Source organism: Heterocephalus glaber, unplaced genomic scaffold, assembly GCF_053883595.1.
Source record: "Heterocephalus glaber isolate CG9 unplaced genomic scaffold, H.glaber_assembly_v1.0 deba00001472, whole genome shotgun sequence".
NCBI lineage: Eukaryota > Metazoa > Chordata > Mammalia > Rodentia > Bathyergidae > Heterocephalus > Heterocephalus glaber.
Window position 1 is genome coordinate 57,653,573 of NW_028258315.1, and position 27,346 is coordinate 57,680,918.

Genomic DNA, 27,346 nt, shown 5'->3' on the forward strand with positions numbered 1-27,346 from the left:
TTCCAACAAATAAAACTGTTTCCAATGAGTGAAAGCTATATGGAGACAAATTTTGGCTCAGTTTTACATTTTGGTAGCCAAAGGTTTGTTTTTTGTTTTTTGTTTTTTTTTAAATGGACTTAGTTTGAAGAGGGATAGTGGGTTCTCAATCACTGGAAATAATCAAGCATTAACTACGTCAACACCCAGTGAGATGTTAGGAAAAGAAATGTAGTGTAAGTATCTAAATTACATGTCATTTTGTTTCCTTTCCAGTTCTGGAATGTTATAAGTAAATTTTAAAAAGCTTTCGATAAACCATAAATATTTCTGTTGACAATGCTTTTGACCTCCGTTGATGTTTTTTTTAAGAATAGGAAAAATTTATTGGGGAAAAGGAAGCTTCTTCCTAAGAAAGACAGAAGGGGGACCGGAAAGTGGGTTGCCCGCTCACCCCACTTTTCAAAGATGTTTTATACAGCAAAGCCTTGTGGTGAGATGGGTACAAAGTGGGACAAAATTATAAGACCCAATGGAAATTTACAGGGTGGACATGAGGTGGGACAAAACCATGACCAACCAATAAGATTACAAGTACAGTCACCCAGGTAATATTGATTAAATGGGGGTCAAATGGGGGAGCAAGTCATGTAGCAAGCATACAAGGATTTTCAGTAAGGGTGGGTAAGAGATATTTCCTGGAGAGGCTGGGTTAAGACCTTGGCCCCCCACCCAGGTGATTGATACCTACTTAGAATATCAATCGCTGCTTTTCATCCTAATGGATGTGGTAGTTTCTCTCCTTTTACAATGCTGGCTTTCAGTGAAAGTGTCTTCACTGTCCTCCATGATGGCTCCTTGACTATCCTCCATGTTGGCTCCTCATGGGCTGGCCCTGTCTAACTGCCTACAAGATATGTAATTAACTTACCTATCTGCAATATTCCCAACTCTGAAGAAGTATCCCTAACTCCTGTGAGGGGGCAAAGGGCGAAAAACATTCTGGCTACTTCCCGCTGAAGAGGGTCATAGTTGTGATCAGCAGTTACCATTACTCTACAGAGAGTCTATCTAAAGGCCTTCAATTGGTGCCAGGCATTGTCATCTTGGTAGCTGTATAGCTTTGAGTCTAGAGGAGAGAAAGAAACAGTTAAGAATATAGGGGCCAAATTATAAGGTCAGCAGGATTGCTATGAATATGGCCAACAACGGTTTCCATTTGGAGGAACTAGTAACAGCCTCCCACAGAGGATAAGGAGACTGTCCAGGACACTTCAGAATCCAACGTTTAGCAGTTATGAGCTGTTTACAAGGTCTATCTGGTGGATCCCAGTAAAAGAAGTCCAGCACATTTGTCATTGGTTCCATTTGTATGACTGTTTAGAGTTTGGCAGGATCTAGGCAAGAATAAACAAAACTTTTAAGAAATTGGAACATGCATATATAATCTAAGCATGAGCACACTAGAATGAAAGGGCAGATTGGGGAGAAAGTCACACTTAGAAATTGAAATAGTGATTGTAACCTGCTGGCTTTTAGATTCTTTCCTTGATAAAAGTTATGTATAAGTCTGATACTTTGAGAAGAGACAATTTGAAGAACAAATCTTGCTTAAGAAATTTAAAACTCTAGCTGAGCTCTTATAGATTTTACCATAGTTTTTTTTTCCTAATGATCCATAACTGTGGTCAGCTACTGGTATATCTAGAAACTGCCAGAAGAGGTCAGTGACTGAAGCCTCTTTCTATATCTAGCTTTATTACTATGGCATTATTGTATGCTTCTTTTGATTATTCTTTTCTGCTGGGTGTTTAAGACCAAGTTAAAGTGAGACCTGTGTCAATCAGTATGAACCTCTTGCTATCTATCAAGGTTGGTTAATTCTCCTCAACCATTACTTTGGAACCATGCATAGAGCCTCTCAGCTCCTCTGTCAGTGTTAGCTGTCAGGATGGGTCGTGGTCTTGCTTGACCATGTTGCTTTCAGTGAAAGCATGGGAGATTTTTTTCCTCTTTGTGACCCTCCTTTGGCACGTGGTACATTTGTCCTTTGGTGCCCAGAAATCTCCCTGATCAGGAGGTTGAGTGACTTACCAAAGATATAGGATCCTGTAGGAAAGGTTCCTTTGTGTCCTGGATCTTTGTTGACCTTGAGAGGCCAGGGAAAAAATATTGACTGTCCTCATAGCCCATTTACCTTTCTAGTTTTGGTCTCCAACACTTAGTTGTTGAACACCCAGAAGAGAAGATCAGTGACATAAGTATTTCAGTAGGAGCAGTGAGCTTTACTATTATAATAGTTAAAACATCAAGCACTTTTGAAGTATAAAGCACAGTTAGAGGGCTGTTATTTCTTCCCAACCATAGTTATTTTAGTAGTGAATCCCTGCAGAATGTTAAAAGACAACAGTTATATATTATAGAGAAACTTAAGATCAAGAGCTGCACATAGTATTTTAATATGACAATCATGATGACATTTTCTTTGTAACACTTACATGTCTGTCTTAGTCAGACACCTCCATCTGATCACAAGACATTAAATGACATAAAGAAAACTCTTATTTGTTATCTTTAGTAGGATGCCATCTAAAAAAAACATATATATTGGCCTGTACATGTACCTCAGGATTTCATAATGTCGAGCCTCTAATTTTAGTGTGACATTGTTTCAACTGTTGGGCAACTGAACATCCCTAACTGTGGTGTCACATAACATATCTATCACATAAGTTCTTAAAAGACTTATTATTTGATTGGTTATCTCATGTTGACTTGATATGTATCTCTTATCACAAGTATCTGGAATTCAAGAGAAAGGCAGATACCTGAGTCAAAAAAGATCATTACCATAAACAATATCCTAGAAGACTTGTACACCCAGAAGGCATGAATATATATACCATGAAATAATAATGAGTATCAGTTACATGAAACCCTTTGACCTTTAATTTTGTTTTGTACCAAGATCATATTTCCCATGAGGCTATGGAAATTATTGGGGTCCCCTTTGTGAACAAAGGCTGGAATAAATTTTTCCAGGCAGCTGCTCCTTTATTTACCAAGGAGAGTCCTGTCCAGTAGTTTTCCTAAGCCCAAGAGTCTTTAATTATCATAACAAGTTTTTATATGACCTGTGAGAGCCATATCATAACAATTAACACATTATTTTTGACCAATGAAAGATTCCCAAGATATTATATATAGACAACAATATGTACTGTATTTGTAAAACCAGTTGACACTATTTGGATCACCTGGCAACCTGGGGGAAGCATGTCTTTAATTATATTTATCTAAAAGCCAACTTGAGTTACAGGCAAACATTTTCAAAAATCCAAAATGCCAAATGAAAAAAAGTTCAAACAAAACAGCTGTACATGTAACAAATTGAACAGACAGACACACATATAAGACAACTTGTTTATAAACCAGAGTGCATGCAGATGTATTGGGCCAAGTTGAATTATAATAACTTTTATAATTTTTAGGTTTATAATTATAAAAAGACTAGTCATAACTTTGTAGATCAATTAATGGAGATCTCTTGTAATAAGAATCAAAAGGAATAAAAATCTACACCTATGAAAGCAAAGACCATTTTAAGATGAGCCTTAAGCTGATGGTTTATCTGACTGGAATAAACAGCTATACTGGCTTCTCATTGTTGCTTTGATAACCATAGTTTTTTGATAGCCACATTTAATTGTTCCCTATCAAGGGATAGACCGTTAAAGGTAATTTTAACTATCTCCAGTGGGGGTCCACTCAGGCCAGGTTTGTGTGTAGAAGAGACTAGGTGACACTAGTCTGGAGCTAAGAATGAATTTGAAGCAGTGAGGGAAGAAGGCTTGCCAAGGCTCCAACCTGCTGTGCTGCATTTTTTTCCATTTTGAAAAAAAAAAAAAAAGCAAAGGAAAAGAAGACATCCCCATCTATCCCTCTTGTTCTGTGCCCAATCTAAGGTGTCCCTTAGACTTTATCTCATCCAGTGCCAGTGGTGGCAGACTAGAGGTGCAAGGAAGTAGCCAGATGCAGGTTAGCTGTTCTTACCATTCTCTAATTTTGTCTGAGGGCTGAAAGACAGATAAATCTGAACTAAAACTTTTACATTTGTTTTTTTGAGAGTTTCAGGATTAAACTTAGACCAGTTTTCTGTATGGCCCAGAGATAAGTGAATGTTAGCTTTACTCTTGAAGGATTCTAGGGAGGGGAAACTCATCATTCTGGAAGCTTTGTCTTGAAATACAGCAGCCACAGAAGAGGGACATGCCTTGAATCAAACTGCATTATTTCTCAGGGGCAGGGCAGTGGAGAAGGGACAGAAGAGTGCCTTTAATTATGGCACAAGAACTAAATCTTAACCATCTCAGTTGTAGAAGAACAATTAAGATCAGGAGCTTTTCCAGAGTGGATCTGTGATCCTTAGCAAAACATGTCTCCAGAGACAAAAGTAATGATTGACTGTCACTGCACTGCCAAGCAGAAAAATCAAACCAATAAGCAAGGAACCCGAATGGCTGCTTTTTGCTTCTTGAAAGAGAATGAAAGTGTTTTAATTATACTGTTTAGGGATTTTTAAAAAATAAATTATTTTGAATCTATAATATCTAATTTATGATTTAAATACCCTACAGGCTGTTGAGCAGGCCGCTGATCTTGTAGAAACACTCCCAAAGCCATGTCTCACCTTTTATTAACACGCAAACTGAAATAGTGTCCTGCAGCAGGCACTTAGAAGTGCTTGTTAGAGCTTCTGGAATGCAGTGCAGCCTGGGAACCAGGTTCCCAGGTTAATTTATGGGTATCTGTCTTTTGGGTTTCTTTATAAGCTGATAGAGGGGTCATGGAATCTCACTATATCCTGCTACCTGAAGACCACAAAAGCCTATAATTTCTAGGAATATCCTTAGCTGTTTTGGAGTCTTGGGTATGGAAAGGAAAGAATTGGTTTAATTTTTTCTTCCCCCAGTCTTTGGTTTCCCTTAGATATAATAAGGCCTAAATGTTTTACCTCAAGGCTAGGAAGTTGTGCTTTAGATCTAGAAACATTATTACCCTGTCTGCTAGAAAATTTAGCAAAGCACAGGTGTCTTGGCTAGAAAGTTCTTTTGAGGGAGCACATAACATCATTCCATATACATATTACAAGACTAATTTGGAAAAAACTATAGTATTTTCTTCTATCAAATCAGGATCCAGGGATGTCCTCATATTTTTCCTGATAAATAGTTGACAATTTAAAATAATTGAAAGGCTTAGTTCTCATTGTTTGTAGACCTTCAAGAATACATGCCTGAAAATGTCTTCCACTTAATCTCCTATCTGATTGGCAGGCCAGTGGGGGTCTTGTATAGGAACTGCTTGTGTTCCAGTAGAAACCAGTTGTTCCCCTGGCTGCTTGTTTTTTTGAGCTTCCAAAATTAAGATAATATTTGTCTCTATATGTAATAGCAGCTTGTAATACTACTTGTCTCATTAGAAATCGATGTTTGATTTAAGAGCAACATTATATCTTTCTAGTCTAGTCCATAGGTCTGAGTAAGTTCTTCAAAGACCTCAATGTACATATCAGGATCATCTGAAAACTTTCTTAGGTCTCATTTAATCTGTCTTAGATCACTGAGAGAAAAAGACACATGAACACAGGTGTCTCATATTTTCCATTTATTTCCTGCAAGGGATGTTGTCTTTGAGGGATCTGAACAACTTAGCTAAGGATGGATGTAGCCTCCTAGAGATTAATTATGTCTGGCCTAGATAGTCTACCCTCAGCACCTGGTGGTCAAGGCTTAAAGTTGTCTTGGAAACTTTGTTCTCAGGGTCTAAAGGGCAAGGAGTAGCCTCAGGCTTAGAGGTACTGAACGTCTTAAGGGTGAAGTGCCTCTCATTTTTCTATGGCCCATATTTACATTTGAACACAAGCAAGAATTACTTCTTAATGTAAAGAAAATCTCAACATAAGATGATTTTGACCATTTCCTCTCTTTTACAGTATAATTCTAATTGTGAGATAGCATCATAGTACTTTTCTCTGTGTACTTGGCTTTAGGAGGTAGGCACACCACCACGCAGGTGTAGAGAAATACTAAACTGCTCCTTAATATATTCCAAAGGAGTAAGAGGTTCAGATATAGAGCTGCTAATCTGAAACAAGAGAAACAAATATGGCATCCCCTAAGTCTCTGCTTGATTCCTTTGCCCCCTAGGGTGTCCCCAGGGCACTCTAGGGTAGGTTGCTACTGTCTAGAGAGAGAGCCAGAAAATGAAACTGGACTGGACTATCTACCCTTTACCAGTGAACGATCTTATCTTCCTCAGGGAACTCATATCCTTACTCCAGTAGGTAAGCACAAGTTATAGTTGACTTCAGCCATAACAATCATGTTTAGAGAAGGAAGTATTGCTAGCAAACCAGGAGATTTAAACCACTGCTTTCTAGTTCCTTGAGAGAGAGAGGAATAGGTCAACAGTCAAATTAGGGCACTTTTCCTGCTAAAGAGAGTCACCTCCAGAGACGGTTCAAAGATTCTGCCCTGGGCCCTAGGGCAGAGAAAGCTCTGAGAAATTTCTGTTGTCTATCCAGTCATTTAGGCAACTTTTATTAGCAGCAATACAAGGCTACTCCTTTAAGGTTCATTTTAAATTCACTAAGTATTTGAAACTCATAGGTCCTCCTAGCAGCCATGATCTACAATAAAGTTACTCTTATAGTAAAGGTACTCCTATCAACTTCCTACACACACATGAATGAAGAGAAAGCCTAACCAAAATAGTCCCATATTCTAGCTAGCATGTAAAACCACAAATGCAAGTTATTGATTGCTATTTTCCCTAGTGTAAGACAAAACATTTGTTGCGAGTTGCCTTAGTCTGACTTTCTGGAAGGAGGAGCAGTCTGACTACAAAGGATTCTCAAATGAACTCCCAACAAGTTGGAAAAAAGTTTAAGGGGAGTTTTTCACTCATTAGCAGAGAGAAAAAGCTCAAATAAAGCTCAAGCTGGTTAAACATCCCCAAAACTCACCATATAGCATTTTATAAGTCCACAGTCAACGTTCCAAAGTCCATAACCTAACAGAAAAGCCGTTTTTCTCCCCTACACACATAAATGATGAAGACCATGCCTAGGAGAGAGAGAGAAGGTTCAGGTAGTTTTTAATCTATCAAAGATTTGTTTTTTATGTCTGACATAAAATCTTATCTTACTAATAGAGAAAGCAGTCCAAACCTGTAGCTCAACTCTCAATGGAGGCTTAAGAAAGGGGTCTGACAGCATCATTTCAAACAACTCTGAGACTGAAGATATTTGGTGATCACTGACAAGAGTTCCCCTTTCACCTCACTGAGAAGTCCAGATAAGGACAAGATGTGGAGATTTTCTGCTGATTACCTAGTAGGCTGTCAGGAACTAGTTTCTTCCGAGAGACCTTTGGGTATCTGCCCTGGCCATGACCCCTTAGGTTTCACCTCAGTTTCTGCTAGTTCCATGCAATCAGAGATCTATCTTTGAAAGGAACCCAATTGCCTATCTGGTCAATGTTCCACCCGCCGTTGGTGTCAGTGGGAGTGGGCATTCACCAAAGGACAACTGGAGAAACCTGTCCTCTGCTTTGAGAGTGGCAGTTGCCCTAAAGGCAATTACTAGCTGGCAGAATAACCACTGTTTGGCATTCTATAAGGGACAGATATAAGCCTGAACTGTTTTTATCTGAGATGGTTTCATAAGAGACCCATTTTACAACATTTTTAAGCAACTAAGTCCAAATGCAACCACACAAAACAAGAATAAAATGTAATTTAAACAAAAGACAGTGCATAAGAAAAACAAGAAATTTTCATACATTTAAACACACAACTTAAAATTAAGACACTTTTGAAACAAAAGACAAAACAAAGGCCAGAATTTATGAAAAAAACCCAGAATCTATGAAACAAATGTGGAGAGCCTGTGAAACAAAAGTTGCAATCTATGAAGCAAAAAGACCAAAGTTAGAACCTATGGAACAAAAGCAAACTCTTACCTCTGACCAGTAATCTCGGTGGAACCTCCAAAATGACATAGGGGTAAGAGATGTAACTTCCAAACCTACTAGATATCCAAAATGTGAGTTCATGTTCTCTAAAATCAAAGAATGAATTCTAGGAACAATGGTGGTTACGAGTAGGAAAAATTTATTGGAAGAAAGAAAGCTTCTGCCTAAGAGAGACAGAAGGGGGACCAGAAAGTGGGTTGCCCCTCCATTGGTCTTATATTAATCTGTTGAAAGAAAAACTGGTCTCTCTTGCAATTTTGCAAGTTGCCTTTAATATACTCTCCCATGTTTTTTTATTATAAAAAGGAAACTATAAAATCAAACCTATGATTTTGAAATTTTTCAAGTACAAGAGCTTGGAAGTCAAATTTTCAGAAGTCTTGCAACATGCTCTTTCATCCTTCACAAAATGAATAAAAGAATTTCAGAGACATGCCCACTAATAGCAGAAATAGGCTGGGTTGAAGCTACAGGCAACTAGAGAATGTGCGTTGCTATCAAAATGCACCAGCTGCTACACATTTCCTGCCTCTGTTGCCTTGTAAAAAAAAGTAGGCATAATGCCCTAGATACTCCAATGTTTCAAAAGACGGCAGGAAAAATGGATTATTATGTAAAATATTCTAATTTTAAAATGTTGGCAACTCATCTAATTTTGTTTTACTTTACTTTTAAGCTACATTTGAGGCAGTGCAAGCCAAATGAAACTGGTATGCAGTCTGAATCACCCATAGGAGGCTGGTTTGTGACATTTCTATACAGTGATGTTGAGAAAAGCACTTAGCCAATGCTGAGAGGCACTGGTTAAAGGACATGGGATTATTGTAAAGTAGTAGATAAAGCCAGAGTTAGACTTTGGAGTTGACATAGCAGGTGTTAAGGCCTTGAATAATGGAACTAGGAAAGTACTCAGAAGACAGTGCCTGGCACGGGCTATTTTTCCTTCATGTGCATTGGGCATAGATGACTTATAGTCCATCAGTAAGGGAACATTACCTAATATGTCATTTGCAGACTCTCACTGAGTCTTTTTGTAAAAGCAAACTCTGAGGGATAGGGTGGGACTCACTGGTAGAATGTATGCATAGCATGCGTGAGATCCTGGGTTTAATCCCCTGTCCATCCCCCCAAAAGAGAATAGTCTCTTCTAGAAGGGTTGTACAATAGCATAAAAAGATAGTAAATGCATAGTTTGGTCTTCTGTTGGCTATACCGCTTTAAATAAATTGCTTTAACTTTCTAGGACTCTTCCCTTTTATTAAAAGAGGAATTTCTAGTCATCACTATTTTTCTCTTTGCATATTTATTCCTTCTCCCTGAGACTGCTGCCCAATATGTCCTTAGCCAGTAATACACATTTGGTAGCTCTGAATTTAGAATCCTTCCCTGATGACCAGAGTGCTATTTAGAAAAAAATTTAATGCACTTTCCAACTTCTTGGATAATTGTAGTTAGTAGAAGACTTGTGTATCTCCAGGCTGTAGGCTTCCAGAGAAACAAGCCTGAATTTTCACCATTATTTCTCCAACCAACTCCTCTTAGTGAGAAATAATATAAAAGCATCTAAAGCATTTATCTGACCAGTTTGATATATAACCAAAGGGACATGGGATTATGTAGGTCAGAGGATATGAGAAAAGAATAGATATAAAAAGAAATAAAGAAGACAAGTAAAGGCATACCTTTGCAACATTATGTCTGACCAGGCTAACTTTTCCCTTTTTTTTTTTTTTTTTTTTTTGCTACTGGGGATTGAACTCAGGTCCTTGCACTTGCGCAACGGGCGACAAAACCACTGAGCTAAATCCCCGGCCCTAGGTAACTTTCCCTTGATCACTTTGACTTTCATCACAAAAAACAAAAGTAAATGTGATATGGGCAGAACTGATGTAACCAAACCAAGAGAGAGTGTGAAAAATAAACAGATCAATTCTTCCACCCAGCTATCAGTTATACCCATTAGAACACAGAGAAAAAGCACTGTAAAAATGCTAAAAGATGTCAGAGCCCCCGAGAAACATGTAAGTTCCATGGGTGAACTTTCAACTAGATTTCAAACTCATTTTCAAGCCAGTACTGGAATGAAATTGGACAGGGAGCTGCCTAAAGTATTTCAAGCAACTAGGAAAAATGTTAGCTTGCCTAGAGATCATGTAGTGAAACCCTTCATTTTACAGATGTGAAAACTAAAGCCTGTTGAGTAAAGTGACTTGGAGTGTTCTCAGGTCTTTCAGGGGCCACGATCAATATGCATGCTGAACTTTGCTTTAGTGAACTGGGCCTAAAAGATTATAGGCACTTTTAGAAGAAAAAATGGGTAATGATTATTATTTAGTTGGCACTTCTTTGTACACCTGCGCCCTCTCAGAAACTCTCACATGAGCTTGTCTTCATAATCCCTTTCCAGAAAGGTCCTTCTTGAATTTATTACTTCAATAGAAACTTTTGCAGCCACCTAGGAGATTCATTAGAGTAGCATATAGTACCATACAGGAGAATAAAGCAGCCCAAGACAAATACATCAGCATTTGACCTCCCAGAAAAGATCTGCTGGGGTTGATGTAGGATTTGGGAAAACTTTTTATTTCTATAAAAAGAATAAAATATAGAAGCAAATTAAAACCAGAGCACTTGAAACTGTTTCAGATCTAAATATTACCTATGTAAGCCATGGATTTAGTCTTTTTTCCAAGTGTTTTTTCATATAAGTTCATTGTATTTTCTAGATGTAGACCATATCTAAGAAAAGCACAGTGTCCCCTGTGGGACATTGTGAAGTGTGTGACAAAGGAAGCATCATTGATAGGTGGATGTCAAATGTGTTAAATGCTCCAGAAACCACTCATAGGGGCAGTGAAGGAAAGAGAGGAGTACCAAGTTTAGACCAGATTGGAGAAAGGGACACTTTCTGAGTCCTTGATTTACAATTCAGTAACTCCCCTTCCTTTTAGGGATGAACTGGAAGAGTCAGACTCCATGTACCTCAGTTGGACTCCAAGGAATGTCACTGTGACTGGCTATAGATACTGTTACACATGTGGATTTTGACTCTTTAAAAATGATTCTTGATTATATCAAGCTTCCATAATTTACTTTTCCTTCTAAATACTGAAGGTGCGGGAATGTGGGTTTATTTTTTCTTTTTCACTAAATTGTTTGGATTCACTAGCTCTCTACTTGGATAGGTAGTCTTGATAAGAAAAGATAAGAAGTTCCCTTCAGCAGACTTGAGGTCCAGAATATTGTCAGCAGAAATCTTCAAGCTAGTTTATGACACCAGAGTTAAAAGGAGAGCCTGTAGTCTCAGTGTCACAAACTATACTCCCAACAGAGCCAGGCAGGTGACACAAATGTGTTACAGTGACACTGTGCACTCAATAAATATTATGAATATCTGTACTAAGCACTGTTCTCACTCATCTTAACTTCATAGTAACCCATGAAATAACCCAATAATGGAGAAATTTCTACATCTAGTACATTTATTACACCTAATTTTATAGCTAAAAACTATGCCAAAGTCACACAGCTAGTATATGAAAGACTTGAGACCTGAACACAGCAGTAGGGACCTAGTTCTGATTTTATCCACTAGGTTATTGTGCCTACCAGCAATAAACAAATACAACAGTGGAAATAAAGTACTATGAGGAAAAATAATTCAGAGGAAGGGAATGGAGAGAGTCATGGGGCAAATAGCAGAGAAGTATTATTTTATATAAATGCCAAGGAAAACCACTTTAGAGGTGACATCTCAATTGCATCTTGAAATAAAGGATAGAATGAAACAGGCAGCACTCTGATAAGGGTTCCAAGCTCAGCAAACAGGAGGTGCCGAAGTCCTGAGGTGAGCAATGCCAGTGTAACAATGTAGGAAGTGTCAGGGCCTTTGACAGACTACAGACTTTGTGATTCTCTGAAATGGGCAATGGTGTCTCAGTTCCACTTGTTGCCAGATAGGAATGTAAACTATTGACTTTGTCTCATTGGGCTGCTAGAGCAGAAGACCCAAGACTGGGTAATTTATAGTGAATCAAAATTTATTTTTCACAGTGCCAAAGGCTGGGAATTCCAATATCAAAGTGCCAGCATATGGCAGCTGTCTTCCTGCTGTGTCATCACTTGGCAGAAGGTGAGAGAGTGAGACACAGCTAAAGGGGCTGGTTTTATAATGGCACCAATCCCATCTATAAGGATGGAGCCCTCATGGCCTAATCACCTCCTAAAGTTTCCACCTTTTAACATTCAACCCATAGTAACTAGTGTGGCAGAATCTTCCAGTTTTTCAATAGAACCTAAAAATGTTTTCATGCATAATTTCTTAGTTTATAAATATTGACATCTAACTCAGAAAAAGATTAAACACTATGAATGCCAAAAAAATAAGTCATGCAGGCTGGATATGAGTTTTGTGCCACCACTTTTCTACCCTCTAACCCTCTTGTTTTGTGTTCATGAAGACAGAGACCAAAGAGGGCAAGCAGTTTGCTCACATCACCGAGGTGGTGGCCAAACTCCTGTTGGTTAAGAATCCAGGCCCGGGAGCCAGACTGCTTGAGTTTAAATCCAAGGTCCACCAGCTACTTACTGGTCTTGAGACTTTGGGCAAATCTTTAATATTTCCAGGTCTCAGGTTCTTATCTTTGAAGTCAGAATAATAACAGAGCCCACTTCAAGAGATAATCTACATAAGCATTTAGAACATACAGTGTTGAGAGAGCTGATAGTAAAAGCAGTCAGTGTTTGCTGCTATTATTATTCCTGTTGACCCACTCTTTCTCTGTCTTCCACCCCAGATTATATCAAATGCAAGCACAGCTTTTAAGTCAATCACCTGAACCTAGCATTTGTTGTAAATAAAGGTTTTACAGCCTTTATTTAGGTTCCACTGCAGTCCCTCAAATTACAAGACCGATAAGCAGTCCTGAAAAAAGGGCCGCTTTTCCCTGGAAATGTTTCTTTTGGATTTATATTTGAAACTAGTTGAATTTTCTGAGCTTTTGCAAGGACCAGAGGTAAATCAAAGAAGTAGTTTATTCTTTAAAGCCAGATGTGACCTTGCATCCCATCAGCCAGCCCATTCTCCTGAAGGGCTGTGATGAGAAGCTTTGATACTCCCAAATGTGCCTGAGGATTTATGGGAGCCTGATCAATAGCAAGGGGTTGCTGAGTCTGATACAACTGATGCTTGGTGTGTGTGTTGGGGGGGATGCTTATGAATCTTTCTGTAAGATTTGGTAAGGAAATTCTGTTTCCCACCTTGTCTTGGGAAGATATAAATTAAGGTGATGAAATTGCAGAGAAGAAATGAGATCCAAACCATTTTAAGGGAATTTTACTTGTATTTGGTTTTATCTTGCAATAGAAGACTGGCCTTAGATCTGCAACCTCAGCAGATCAGCATGGATAGTGATCTTAGGGAAGGATGAGATAGCTAGTTTTATGATTCTCAAAGTGAGATTCCTGTCTCAGCAGCATTGGCATTAGATGGAAACTTGTTAGAAATGTAAATGTTCAGGCCCAAACCCAGACCTTCTCACTGAGAGACTGGGAATTGAGCCAAGCTATCTGTGTTTTAATGAGCCATCTGGGTGATTCTTATGCACACTCCAGTTTGAGAGCCACAAATCTAATCCATGATGTTCACTCCATATTAATATATCACAGCCTGGGTCCCACCTCTGTAGAGTCTTACTTGGCAATCTCAAATGGAACTGAAGCAGAATTTCTCACCACCTATTGAAACTGTGAGCCAGATCACTCTTTGTTGTAGAGCCATCCTCTGCATTATAGGATGTTCAGGCTGTATCCCTGTGTTCTAGCCACTACACCAGAAATATTTGTGGTGAAAACCAAAAATGTCTGCAGACATGGCCTCCCCATGGGCCAAAATTGTTCCCTACCCACACACCCCGTCATGGGAACTCCCTAGGCTACAGCATTACTATTTCACAAGTGCCTCAAGTAACTCTAACATGGAACCAGGTCTGAGAACCACTGATCTCATCCAACCCTAACTTTTTAATTGCCAGAGGGCCTGGAGAGAGCCAGCTATAGTGATTTAAGAGTGTAGGTTTAGGAATCCTCATCCTGCTACTTACCATATCTGATAGGTCTCTGGGCCTAAGTTTTCTCATCTACAAAAATGAGTAATCACACCTGTTTTATAGGACTCTGGTGATGATCAAACAGTTATGTTAGTAAAGTGCCTGTAAGCATCAGAAAGTATTTGCAGGGTAGTTATCATCATGAACCTTGTAGATGCTCTTTTCCTGGCCTCATGTTTTGTTTCTGAGTTGGGTGATTCTGATCAGGACAGGCAATCCCAGGCAGGTTTTTCAGGAGAGCTGTATGACCACCTCTTCAAATGAATCACACCCCAAACTTAGAACCCAGGGGGCCCAAGAAAGAAAGTAAAGATGAGCCAGTGGGATTATTGCAAGGTGAAAACACTTACAGAGTGACAATGATTGCCTTTTTTCTATATAGTCATTAAAAAGGGTGAAAAAAGGGAGAAGATTACTACTATTGCCTTTCAGAAATCTCACTATGTTGAAATGTCCGCTCTCCTAAGGATTCATGATATAATAATAGCTTGTCTGGTCTGTCTTGTGCTTACAGCCTTTGCCATATTTGTTTGTCCTATTCTTATTCCTTCATAAATACTATTTCTTGCATGCTTTCTTTGAGCTAGACCCTTACTGTTATCTGTCTTTGTGCAATCTTGGAACATCCTGGAAATGTGGATAGTAATGTCATATTTTACAGACAAGGAAGTGAGAATGAGAGAAGTGAAGAATTGGTCTACTGCCTCACAATGGTCAAGTTGATTCTGGTGCCACAGCCCCTGCTGTGTGACTGCCTCTATGCACCCTTAAGGAGGTGTTCGTCTGTACCACTTGTCCAGGCATGTGAACTAAGCCTTCTCTGAGAGGCAGTCACACAGCATGTTGGTGGAATCATGTTGCCTGTCCCTTGCGATATCCCCCATCTCTTTCCTCATAATGAAATGGTAGTTGCAGACATGGCCCTTACCATAAAAGGGTTTTCCAAATGTGAGTAGGCAGCCAGACAGCCTCAGTGTCCCTGAATGATATTGGTGCCCTGAGGTAAAAACCGATGAATACTCCACCTCTGGGGCCCTTGTGAGGATAACAGGTGACAACTGTTCTTTCTGAATTGGCAGGTCTTGTATAGATGGAACAGACAGAGCAGCACATCTGTCATTGAAACAAATAAAACATCAGTGGAGCTTTCTTTACCTTTTGATGAAGATTATATAATTGAAATCAAGCCATTCAGTGATGGAGGAGATGGCAGCAGCAGTGAACAAATTCGAATTCCAAAGATATCAAGTAAGACTGCCTTTTTTTCTCATTGTCGCTCTGCCTGTCTTATTAGTCTTCCTGATGACACAAGGCCTGAGTGAAAATAAACCCACAGAGAAAATCTTAGAGTAAAAGTGGACAACAGCATTGGCCTCCTTCAGACAGCTGATATTTGCTGAGCAAAGGCAGTTTCATGTAAAAGACACTTCACCCAGTTTTGACTGGTTTAATAGCTTGCTAATCAAAAAATCAGATTAACGCATCCCCATATCAGTTGTGCATGGTTCTTCACGTTGGCCTATTTGGTTTGCAATTATGTAGCCCCCAAGTTACAACCCCTAAAATTAAAATCATGACTTAGGAGGAATGAACAAAAGGCTCTGAAAAAGGCTCTAATACTTTGTCTCCAGTGAAGCAATGTAATCCAATGTCTTGAGCTAAAAATATTTTGAACTTAAAACTTTTTGAATGTGTATATGTAATATATGTACATAAATACATATATGTAGTTAATATTATCTTCATTTTCAAATGTAGTTAAGTGATGTGTGAGAATATTAGCTTTTTTGAGCAAATAATTTTTTTAATATTGTGTTGGCAAGTATCTGAGCAGCATAGTATTATTTTGCTTTTGTAATTCCATTTACTATATTTGAGGATAAAAACAGAATAAGCCAATCCATATGGACAGAAATCAGATCAGTTATTGGAAGTGGCTGGCCAGTGGGAAGGAGCAATTTAATAGATACTCATTTTCCATTTCTGGTGGTGAAAAAATTCTGGAAATAGTGGTGCTGGTTTCATAGCATCAGAGGGTACTGAATGCCAGTGCCTTGTACACTTTAAAATAGTTTAACTGATCACTTTATATTTTGTGTATTTTATCATAATGATAAAGAAAAAATTTCATTAAATATCTGAGTGTAGATTTTCACACACTTTTGGATTTAGCAGCCCAGAGATTAGGAAACCAGTACAGGGTGGAGTTAAAAATTTTAAAGCCATTAGTGGAGCGATGATATTTTAAATCATGGGCAAAATTCCCAACACAGAGTCCTGAGTTTTAGTCAGACTGTCCCTGTGCTCAGTGTCCATCATGTTTTCACATAAGCCAAGAGCATCGTGTGACTTGGGGATACGCGGTAACAGTGAAGTACCCACTAAGCAATTTTAAATTTATCTGCAACATTTGGATGCCTCAAATGAGAAGAAAAAGAACCCACTGGTCATTTTGTCTCTTCCCTGAGTTGCCTTTTGTTTTGGTGGGATTTAGTGAGTGTTCATTGAGCTTAAAGACTAGAACAGGATCTTAGTGAGAAACTGGTGATTTACAGACCCATGCTCCAGAACTTAGGTGTGATTTGCCAGAGTTTTGATGGAGTTTATATTTAAAGCATCATTTTTGCATGTAAACACTGAAGGCTGTCTTACATTTTATTAAAAATTTTGGATGGAATTGCATTGTAAATCTCACCAAATAAAGACTCAATTCTACTGAAAGGGAGCCAGATATCTGGTGAGAGGTGGAAGTAAACTCCAGGCTCCAAAAAAAGACCAAGATTAGGGTTCATGTTTAATTATCTCACTTTGTTAAAATCTGAGTACATATTTTCTTATCATTATGAGGATTTTTTAAGGCTGACTAATGATTCTGGTTTTATTCATTACAGAAATGTGTTTGGGGCTAGGGATTTAGCTCAGTAACGCCACACCTGCCTCGCAAGTGCAAGGTCCTGAGTTTGATCCCCAGTACAGAAAAAAAAAAGTGTTAGCTATAGTGGTAGAGTTATTAAATGATATGGATATGACTGTGAGCTGAACATGATCTCGCCTTTCAAGAGATTTTTCACTTTGTTGGTCAAAGAGATCTTACAACTTTGTAGAAACCCTGAATGACAATTGAAAATATCTTATTGTGTAAAATGTAAGACACACAAAATTTTTTAAATGATTTGATATTCTTTGGTTTGGAGAAAAGGGATATATTCAGATATGGATATGATTCCAAATTCAGCCCCTCAGTAGCTCGGTGATTTTGGACAAGTTAGTTTCCTTAGCCCCAATCTACTCATTGTCAAATAGAGTAATAATAATACTTGATCGATACAAAATTTTTATAAGATTTATATGTCATATTGGTCTGTGCCCAGCACAAAGGCAGAGTTCAAAAGGGAGCAGTCTTCTCCAGTGTTGCATCATGAATATATCATAATACTTATGAGTATTGTTACTAGTAACATTAAAGTTTCTTCTCACATTGGATGTGGATATCCTCACTTTATAAAAGCTTAAGCAGAGAAATAGAGCTGTCCTATAACCTGTTCCCAGGTTCATAGCTAGGGGGTCATAGAACTGATACTAAGGAGATGTTAGGAGCTAATTATTTTCAGCAGAACCCAGGCAGTTCTGTTGTTTCAGAAAGCTCCTTGACTTCTCTTCCCTTTGTAGTTAAGATGAGGCCATTCTGAGTGAATTTGTTCTCTCTTTTCAGATTCCTACGCAAGAGGATCCGGAGCTTCTACATCGAATGCATGTACCTTGTCAGCCATCAGCACAATAATGATTTCCCTCACAGCCAGGTCTAGTTTATGACAAAAGTTATCTAAAGGACTTGCTGTTTATAATATAAGCAACATTTAGCTAGTTGTTTTGAAGATACCCAGTACTAAGTAATATTGTTGTTCAAGTACATCTTATTACTGGAAAAAAATGTTTTTTGCTTCTTTAGGAATGGCATTATACAGTACTTCCTCAAAGCAAATCTAGCTTTGTCTGAAGTTTCTTTGGAAACTCTGCAATGCACTGAAGACATCTGTAATATGATGTTACCAAAGCAGTTTACATAAGTCCTTATATGCATATTTTTATTATATATTTAGTGTTTTATAGAATTTTTTAAAGTTAACATAAAATGTAGATATTAATTTTTCCTTCTGCTATAAAATGCTATGGGCAACACAATCATACAGTTATGATTTGAGAATATTTCCTTTAAAGACAGAGTTTGAAACTCATCTTGGTAAATAAATTACAAATTACTTGTACAGTTTTACAAGGATCTAGTGGCAGAACAGCTGGATACTTGGTCTATAACTCAAGGCTGCTGTATATAAATTACTCTTTGAATGGTTGATGTGTTGAATCAAGTCTTTTTGACATGTACAATATGTTTTCCCATTCTGTTGTGAATTTTGTTATTCAACACAACTTGAGATGGTTTCAGGAATGGCTGCAAATCTCAAAAGCTAAACTTACTGCCCAAGAGGCACTTTGTGCAATATTTCCATCCCTGAATTTAGCATTGTGTGGTAAGACTTTCTTTTCACTCAACTAAGTTAGCATTGTCTTCGTAGTAGCATTAACTTAGACATTAAATTTGAAGTTACATATCCTGTAGTAACATAGACTAAAAGTTGCTATAGTCAAACCAAGTCTCTCAAAAGATAAAGATAATTTTTATTACCTTTAAATGTATCTGTTTTGAATGTAAATTTTAAAAAAAAGTAATTCTCTGTCAATGGACTCATAATTTCTTTATAAAATTTCTTATATATAATATGTGTATCTCTGTAATAATAGAACCCTTTGAATCACACTCACTTATGGAGTTTGGAATATTTCTCCTATTTCAGCAAATAGTTGGTGCAAAGAATTTTTCATATGATTCTATAAAAAATCTTTAGTAAAATTATATGATTTCTTGATGATTCTCCTGTTTTGCAATAGCTAGACTAGTTACTTTATAAGCTTTACCTTCTAAGTCTTAAAATTACGCATTGGAAAATGACAATATCAACAAAACCATATTCTTATGAAAAGAACTGTTTGTTATGATGGGGGAGGTTTTTTAAGCTGACACTGGTGGAACAGTAATATAAAAGGCAATGAAATTTTCTATAAAAATTTCACATGTAAACATGATGCTGCCTTTCCTTCTTTCTCAAAGAGCTCAAATTTGCCGATAATTTGTCATTTTTGCTTGCAAACACTATTAAGTTAACTTTTCAAACTTCTAATTATATTTATCCAATAAAGTCATAATCAGGATTCCACTTGTGTAAAAACTAGGATGATAAATGCAACAACAAAAAATATTGTCAGTATTTCAAGCTGTGTTCCTTGCTTAGTTTGATATGGTTATTTCTATGTTAAAATAAAATTTAAAATTACATACACAAAAAAATCAACAAAACAAGAAAATGAATGAAAAAAATGATATCCCAGGTAGTTCCCAATCCCAGTGTAAATGATATTTACCAGTGATCTAGCATATGTAATCTTTTTTTAAAGGTATTGTTAATAAATATTCTGTCATTTATAAAGATATTTGTCTTCTGGGAGCATTTTTCCTGCCTGCCTGTCAGGGAATATGTTAGCTCACTCTTGTGCTAGTCATAATTTGGGATCATAGGGGGACTCAAAAGTCTCTTGCCATGACCCAAAGCTAGATGACCCAGAGCTATCCCTTTGCAAGTGACAACCCTAAAGATATCATTTCAAACCCACTTTGGAAATAAAGAGAGTCAAAAACCCACAAATAAATCTTCTGAAGATCAGACTTGAATATTTTCTCTTGATTAGCTAAGGCTTTTGTGTATTTAACTTAAGTGTATCTATCATTTTCCCTACCTCTCCCCATTGCCAAAATGATAAAACCTAAACTTGAGCAAGGAAGGCCCTTCCTAATCTACAACAATTGAACTCTGTATCCAGTCAACAATGAGTCCTCTCTAGTCCCTGAACACGGCTTCCTTTTGGTTTCACCTCTGTGCCTTTCAGTCTCATGGCTGCCCTTTCCTGAAATGCCCTCCCAACCATATCCCACACCCAAATGTCAGCTGACCTAGGGTAGCCCTAACCCCAGCTCTCCTGTGAAGTCTTCCCATACATCAGTCCTTTGTGATACTCCTTCTTTGAACTCATTGCAACCCTCCATTTAGTAATCAGGTACTACTTTTGGAAATCTTTTGTACTGTTATCTTGCATTTTAACTTAACTCCTGTATTGTTATTTACTTTTCCTTGTATGTATGCCTTGTCTCCCCAACTAGATTGTAAGCTCCTTGAGGGCAGGGACATTGGTCTTATCTTCCATGTACTCTCCGTAGTGCCTAGCACAGTGCCTTGCAATAAATACTCATTGATTAATTGACTGAAGGGGTCTCTGAAGTAGCATTTTGCATCAGTTGCCTGCCTATGTGCCATAGCAAACTAACCAGGGAAGAGTGCGTCATGACTTTTGTGATATGCTGGAAAGTATCAGAAGGACTGGCTCCTAACTTTGTGCCTTGACAAACTCCTTCCAACTCTCAGCTTCATCGTCTGATAATGAGTCCTTGGATTAGCTGAGCTGACAGCTGAAGATTTTTAGAAACTATTGTGTAGGCCCCTTTTCCAAACTTGTCTCATATTTTTGACTTTCATAGGTTCACAGGTAGGATCCACTGGTTGGAAGCCACAGAAACAAATGTTAATTTGAGCAAACATAGGGGAACTAATTAGCAGAACATGGGTTAGATCACTTGAGCCCAGGAAATACTAAAGGACTAAGCTTTGGTGAAAAGTGAGAGTCCAGACTGTAGAAACTTTGGAAAGAATTTTCTGTGTGCAGTTGTGGGAATGAGTCAGTTTTGTTTCTGATTTTCATGCCTTCCCTGCTCAGTATCCAAATTCTATGAGAAGTGTCTGATCAATTTGGGTTGCACAACCAGGGCACCTTCATCACACTAAGCCTATACTCACCTGAAGGATGGTTTGTTAAAGGAAGATTGAAATAATGTTTCTCAAAGGCTGGATGGTTTTGAACAAGAGAGACATCATTCTGTGTGCAGCCAGTCATGGGGACATGCCATCCTCTTATGCCCAAGTAATACACTCAGGAGGAATGTGTTGCTGCTTGAGATTTTTTCCCTGAAGGAAGAACACTAGGGGAATGTTTTGCTTTTTCAACCCTCTCAAGTGTTTACCCTTACCCTGTCTTTTGTGTGCAATCCACACATGATTTAACTGTATAAAAAAATTCTATTCTGACAGATAATTGGATTCTTTCAGTGTACCTAGCTTTTATAGAACCCACACACCCTATGTAAAAAGCAGCACCTTTCCATTTGGGCAGAAGATATGAATGATAAACTCAGGTAAGCTCTGGGTTCTTCCAGCCTGTGAAGTAGGGTTGCCATGAATTTCTATCTTAAAACGGTATGACTGAATTATTCCTACCATCAAAATCCTGGTTCTTTCCATCCAGGAGGCAATTTAAATCTTGACTAACCTTTTCCCACTCTCTTTACTACCTTTGCCTTATTGTAAATATGCACAAAGAATGTTGGATTATTAAAAGTACAGAAGTGGCACATAATTACCTACCAAAATATCTTATAATTTAATGCAATACAATCAATCAACAGGTGATTTGGGTACTGTATTTGATTATCAGTGCTACTGTTCTCCCCCATTAGCACAGGTAAGAAATGACAATATTTTCCTGTTATTAGAATTAGTACAATATTCTGGCTAAAAATAGTTATGTGGCCAACCATAGTGACTTGGAGGGTAAGCCTTTAATATCAAGGATTTATAATCAATCTGTGGACATATCCATGATTATGCTGCAAAATACTCAACACTAGGGCCTTATAAAGGCAGTGTAAATCAATGGCTAAAATCATAGATTCTGGATGCTGATACCCTGGAATGCATTCTCACAATTTCCATTTATTAAAGGGTATAAAGTTTGTAAAGTACAAAATATATGACTCTCCAATTGCTAGTAATTGTTTCATAAATCAATTATTTTTTTCTCCAGTTAGGGGCATAATAAAAGCCACAGATTCAGAATTCAGATGCTTCCTGTCACCAAAGTGAGTTGAACTCAATGGCTGCATCCATTATGGCCTTTTATTTGAATTTCATTTCTTAATATAAATAGTAACATTTAACAATTTAAAAACATTTACCATTTGAAACATTGATTTCTAATGAGACAGTAGGACCCTCATTCAGGTACCAGATTCTCCACAAAACTTTCCTCATTTCTCTTTCCGGGCATTTGATCACTACCTGCTCCTGTCACTCATCCCTTCCTACCTGGTATTTGAATCACATTTGTTCTTGGGATTCAAGAGAAAAGCATATCTGTTGCTATTTCATATGATTTCCCAAACCCTCTGCCAGATAATTATTCTGTGCCCTTTCTGGAAGGAAACCCCTTTGGCCCCAGTGTTAAATGGGCCTTGAAGATCAAACATCACAATTCTGCAACTAGAGTGTAAGCTACAATACTCAACAGAGCTCACAGTTCAAACAAAATTGATCTCTGCCCTTTATCCTCATTAGTTATCAGCTGTAGATTTGCAAAGTTCTGATGATACAGATCACAGAGAGTACAGACTTTTCATAGAAGAGGTCAATCACATGATATATCTGAAAGTCTGGAAACTGTGAGTCTGGGGTACTTAAATATAGGTGTGATTAAGTGAGATATCTCCAATCTGTGTAAACTGGGATTTTCCTACATATTCTTACCTCTAATAACAGAAAAATTGATAATAGGAATAGCACAAACTGTGCCAGAAAAATATATGTCTTAGTATTTTAGTGAACAAATAGTGATTATCTTCGTTTGATATAGTTTTCAAAATGTTCTTCAGACTGAGAAGCAAGAGATGCAGGTTTGTTCCTTTTTTCATTATGAAATGAAGGTAAAGAGGTGGTACCAAAAGCTCCAAGTAACAATTACAAGATCAAAACTAGATTTTGAAACTCCTGATTCAGTGCCTTTCAAAACCTAGGCATAAGTACAGTGGACCCTCAAGTTACAGCTGGCCTGACATATGAACAACTTGGGTTAATTAGGGTAATGGAAGATTCATCTGCCTCTTGTTATCTATAGCATGTACCAGGTAAACATCCAGATCTCAGCTGTATTGACTTAGTTACAACCAGCCCTCAGGAACTGATTGAGTTCATTAAGTCAAGGCCCCATTGTATTTACTAAGAGAAAGGACAGGATGGAGTAGAGAACTAGACCCTAGGTTCAAAGACAGAACAGTGCAGGATACTGAATAGACAAGAGAGAAATGGAAAGGTGGGTGGCAGGATATCTGAGGTGAGGCTGTGGGGATGAAGAATTTCTGAACAAAGTCAGGCCCAGGGCACAGCAGTTCAGAAGAGTGGGACAGGACATGTCCCTGAAGTGACTTGAGTTATTCAGCAAGAGAATATTAGCTGGCCTCTTTGTACTAGGCAATCATGTAGGCAAGATGGAATGATATGGTAGTCAGATATGGGTAGGAAAGCCAAGAGACCAGTAAGGGTATGTCCTCACCATATGAAGACAAGCAACAATAGTAATAGTCAACGGTGTTTATATGCTGTGCCGGTCTCTTTACAAATCAACCTAGTGATATAGGTTCTGTTTATTATTTCTATTTTATATATGGAGAACTGAGGCTGAGATGTTCAGAGCTGTGTCCCAGGTCACAGAGCTAGCTGAGCAGAGGCCTGGAATTCAGATGCTGGTGGCTTGGTTTAGGCCCCTTCCAAACACTAGATTTCAAGGTCTAAGAATTGGTGATACATTTTAAGTGATGGAGAGTGGCTAAGTGGATGGATGAATGGATAGACTAATTTAGTTGCCTTACAGCAACAAAAAGGCAGTAGTGAGCCTCTAATGTTGAAAAGTGACCTGGGAGCTGGATCGAGCTCCCAGTTGCAGTGAGAGCTCACATACCTCAGGTGTGATGATTTCTCTGCTCCAATGTGCCCTAGCCAGGCTGCTTCTCTTTCTTTGACTGTGAATTGTGGTTTTGCTTGCTATTTGGATTGACTTCAGGTGACAGCTGTTTCTTCTAACTCATGTCATCCTACAGGGTCAGGGTTGCCATATAAAATATGAGAGGCCTAGTTAAAGACAGATTTCAGATTTTTTAAAAAGTATACTTTTTTAGTATATGTCCCATGCAGTATTTATTTTGGATACAAATTTAGTCCTCCTTTATTTTTATTTGTTAAATGTTATAGTGTTAACATTATGGTCTCAAGATGCAGTTAATGAAATAAATCAGACACACAAGCTTAGCTATAGCGTGATTTCTCTTACACAAGAAACCCAAAATGTAAATAAATTAAAGAGCAAAATAAAAGCTCATGGGAAACAAGGCAATAGATCTTTTGCAAAAGAAAAAGTGACCAATAGATGGATAAAGGAGGGGTGGGAGAGGGAGGGGAAAGGGATGAACAAAGAGAATTAAGATGTGTTACATACACGTACCAATTGCCCATGATGAGTGTAATCATTATGTACTGCAAACATAATAATAAAAATAAAAATTTTAAAAATAGAGCTAAAAAGTAAATGTTACAACCCTATGCAGGGAGGAAGATGCACCTCAAATGAAACAATATCTTTTCTTTGTGTGTGATACTGGGATTGAACCCAGGGCTTTTGCACCAAGCGAATTTCCTAGCCTTCCCTATTAGTTTTTTGAGACAGAGTCTTGCTAAGTTATCATTTGGGCTCCAACTGCCTCAGCCTCCCAAAGCACTGAAATCACAGCTGTGCACAACCATGCCTGGCTTGAAGTCATTAAATTCCTAATTCAAAATTCCAGGGTCTCTAAAAATCAAGGGCTTCGAGAGTCAGACAGAGCATTGCTATTTTGAGTTTATTTTGGTTTCATTTACCAAACTCTCCTTTCCCCTTTCCTGGGATGGAGTGTGTGTCTCTGGGTATGAGTCCTCAGAGCGAGGGCTGTGGGTGAGGTTCCTCTTAAAGTTGGCAGCAAAGAGTATTAAGACAATGGCATTTTTCCAGGGTAAAGGAGCAGAAGTAAAAAAGGAATAGAGGAAAAAATTCCCAGAAATTTTTTGAAGGGTTACCAAAATGGGCTTGTTACATAAAGCATAAGCCAGAGTACAGTTATTTGGAAAATTATGTAGTAATGCAACATATAACAGACCAAATAACTAGCAATTTGAATTGGTCCAATTGTTCCTCCTGTATTCAGCAGTTAACGAGTAAGAACTGAGTGCTTATTGTATGTCAGATACTGTTCTGGGCCCTGGAGAAATTGAGGTAAACAAGATCAAGGTTTCCCTCCTCAAAGTTCAATGAGAGAAGACACAGACACATATTTGAAACATGGTGTGAAAAGTGTAGCCAGATAAAAGTATGATCAGAAGTGCTGGACTTGCGTTTATTGCAAAACCATCTTACAACAAGGTGAAGTTTAGGCAAACAAATATTTTCACCACTGTATCCTCCCACACATGCATAATAGATGATTTTCATTTGGTTTTATTTAAATTATATTCTCCAATTAGTTGCTGTTCTTTAAAAGAAGAAAACCAAAATTCAACAATACATTCAAATGTGATATATTTTACTCCATTAAGCTATGTACAGATAAAATTATTGCTTCACCTGCCAAATCCAACTTGTTGCTAATTTTTTGTAAAAAAAAATGAGAACACAACTATTTTCATGTTTTGTTCTATAGAACAGAGTGACTGCAACAGAAATTACATAGTTTACAAAGTCGAGAATATTTACTATCCTTTAAACTATACACCAAAACTTTACTGTTGATTTCGTTATTCAATTCTCAACACCCCCCAGGTTTATGTGTTCTTTCGTTTTATCACGATAGGGACACAACATTTAATAAGTAAATTGAACCTCCTAACACACTTCCATGTTGAAAAAAGACCCATGATAACTTTAAAACAACTCACGTGGACTAGTCTGTGTTGTCATTGACCACGTGTAACTGAAGCCAAGGGTTCGTGCAGCTGCGAGGAGCCCAGTGCACCGGCGCGCCAAGCTTTCGACACACATACTACGCAGGCGCACAAGCCATTGCACCTGCGTGATAGCTGGATGCCCAAGTCAGGACAGGTGTTCTGAAGTGAACTACAAAGCGACTGTTGTGAGTGAATTATTATTTCATTATTTGAAGGGCCAGTGATGGTTTAATTTCTGCCATAACCATAGAGCTTTAATAAGTGAGTCTGCCATTAGAATTCTGTAGTATCTAAGCCAAATAAGGTTTTTTAATCTGGTGTTCATTTAAGAAACTTCCTTTTCCTTTGTCCCAGCTAAATTCAACCAGCAACTGAATTCCTACTCTATGTGAACAAAAAGGTAAATAAGACAACGTTCTTGATTTCAGAGTGTTTACACTTTGCATGAGATGAAAAAGTTTTAGGAAATATGGTAATAAAATTTAAAAAGTGAGCTGGGCTTGGTGCTACACATCTGTAATTCCAGCACCCGGAAGGCTGAGGCAGGAGGATTGCCACAAATTCGAGGCCAGCCCAGGCTACAGAGTGAGTTTAAGGCCAGCCTGAACTACAGAGTGAAACCCTGTCCTGAAAACAAAAACAAAAAAAAAGAAGGTATCCTGTGAACAGAGAGGCTTGCTTAGTTCAAAGTGGAAATTGAAGAAAGATTTTTTGGTGATGGAGAGCCCTTATTTAGAACAAAGAGTTGACAAGATGAAAAAAGGGTGAAAGGGCTTTTTTCCATTGAAGAAGACTAAAGTAGAATCACTGTAGGGCAGACAGTATGGTGCTAGCAGAGAAACAGTATATTGCTAGGTGGTATCTGGAGTGATTGTGGCTGGAGAGCTACTGAGAAGCCAAGTCACAGAATTTTTTTTCTTAACAGCTTTAATTTGAAGGTGATGAGGCATTCCTTGAGTGTGTTAGCCAGAGCAATTCAGGCAGATATGCCTTTAAAAAAGAAAATACAGTGGACCCCCAAATTACAACTGGCCTGACATATGAACAACTTGGATTAATTAAGTTAATGGAAGATTTATCTGCCTCTCGTTATCTATAGCGTGTAACCCGGTAAACATCCAGAGCTCAGCTGTATTGACTTAGTTACAACCAGCCCTTGGGAACTGATCAAGTTTGTAAGTCAAGGGTGCACTGTACTAGAAACCTAGATGTCAATTCAGAGTCTGTTGGCAATAGTTGTAGCAGGGAGATCATGACAAAT

At 38.1% G+C, this 27,346-nt stretch overlaps 1 protein-coding gene across 9 annotated transcripts in view; it reads left to right on the top strand.

The window, feature by feature from the left end:
* The window catches only part of Cntn4 (contactin 4), a 955,384-nt gene extending 934,889 nt beyond the window's left edge, over positions 1–20,495 (top strand). For all 9 annotated transcript variants that reach the window (XM_004854222.3, XM_087182036.1, XM_087182030.1 and 6 more), the window contains 2 exons: positions 15,202–15,370; positions 17,835–20,495. In XM_004854222.3, the coding sequence (XP_004854279.2) occupies positions 15,202–15,370; positions 17,835–17,935 (270 nt within the window). In that variant the 3' untranslated portion in view covers positions 17,936–20,495. The remainder of the gene's footprint in view (positions 1–15,201; positions 15,371–17,834) is intronic.
* The last annotated feature ends 6,851 nt before the right edge of the window (positions 20,496–27,346 follow it).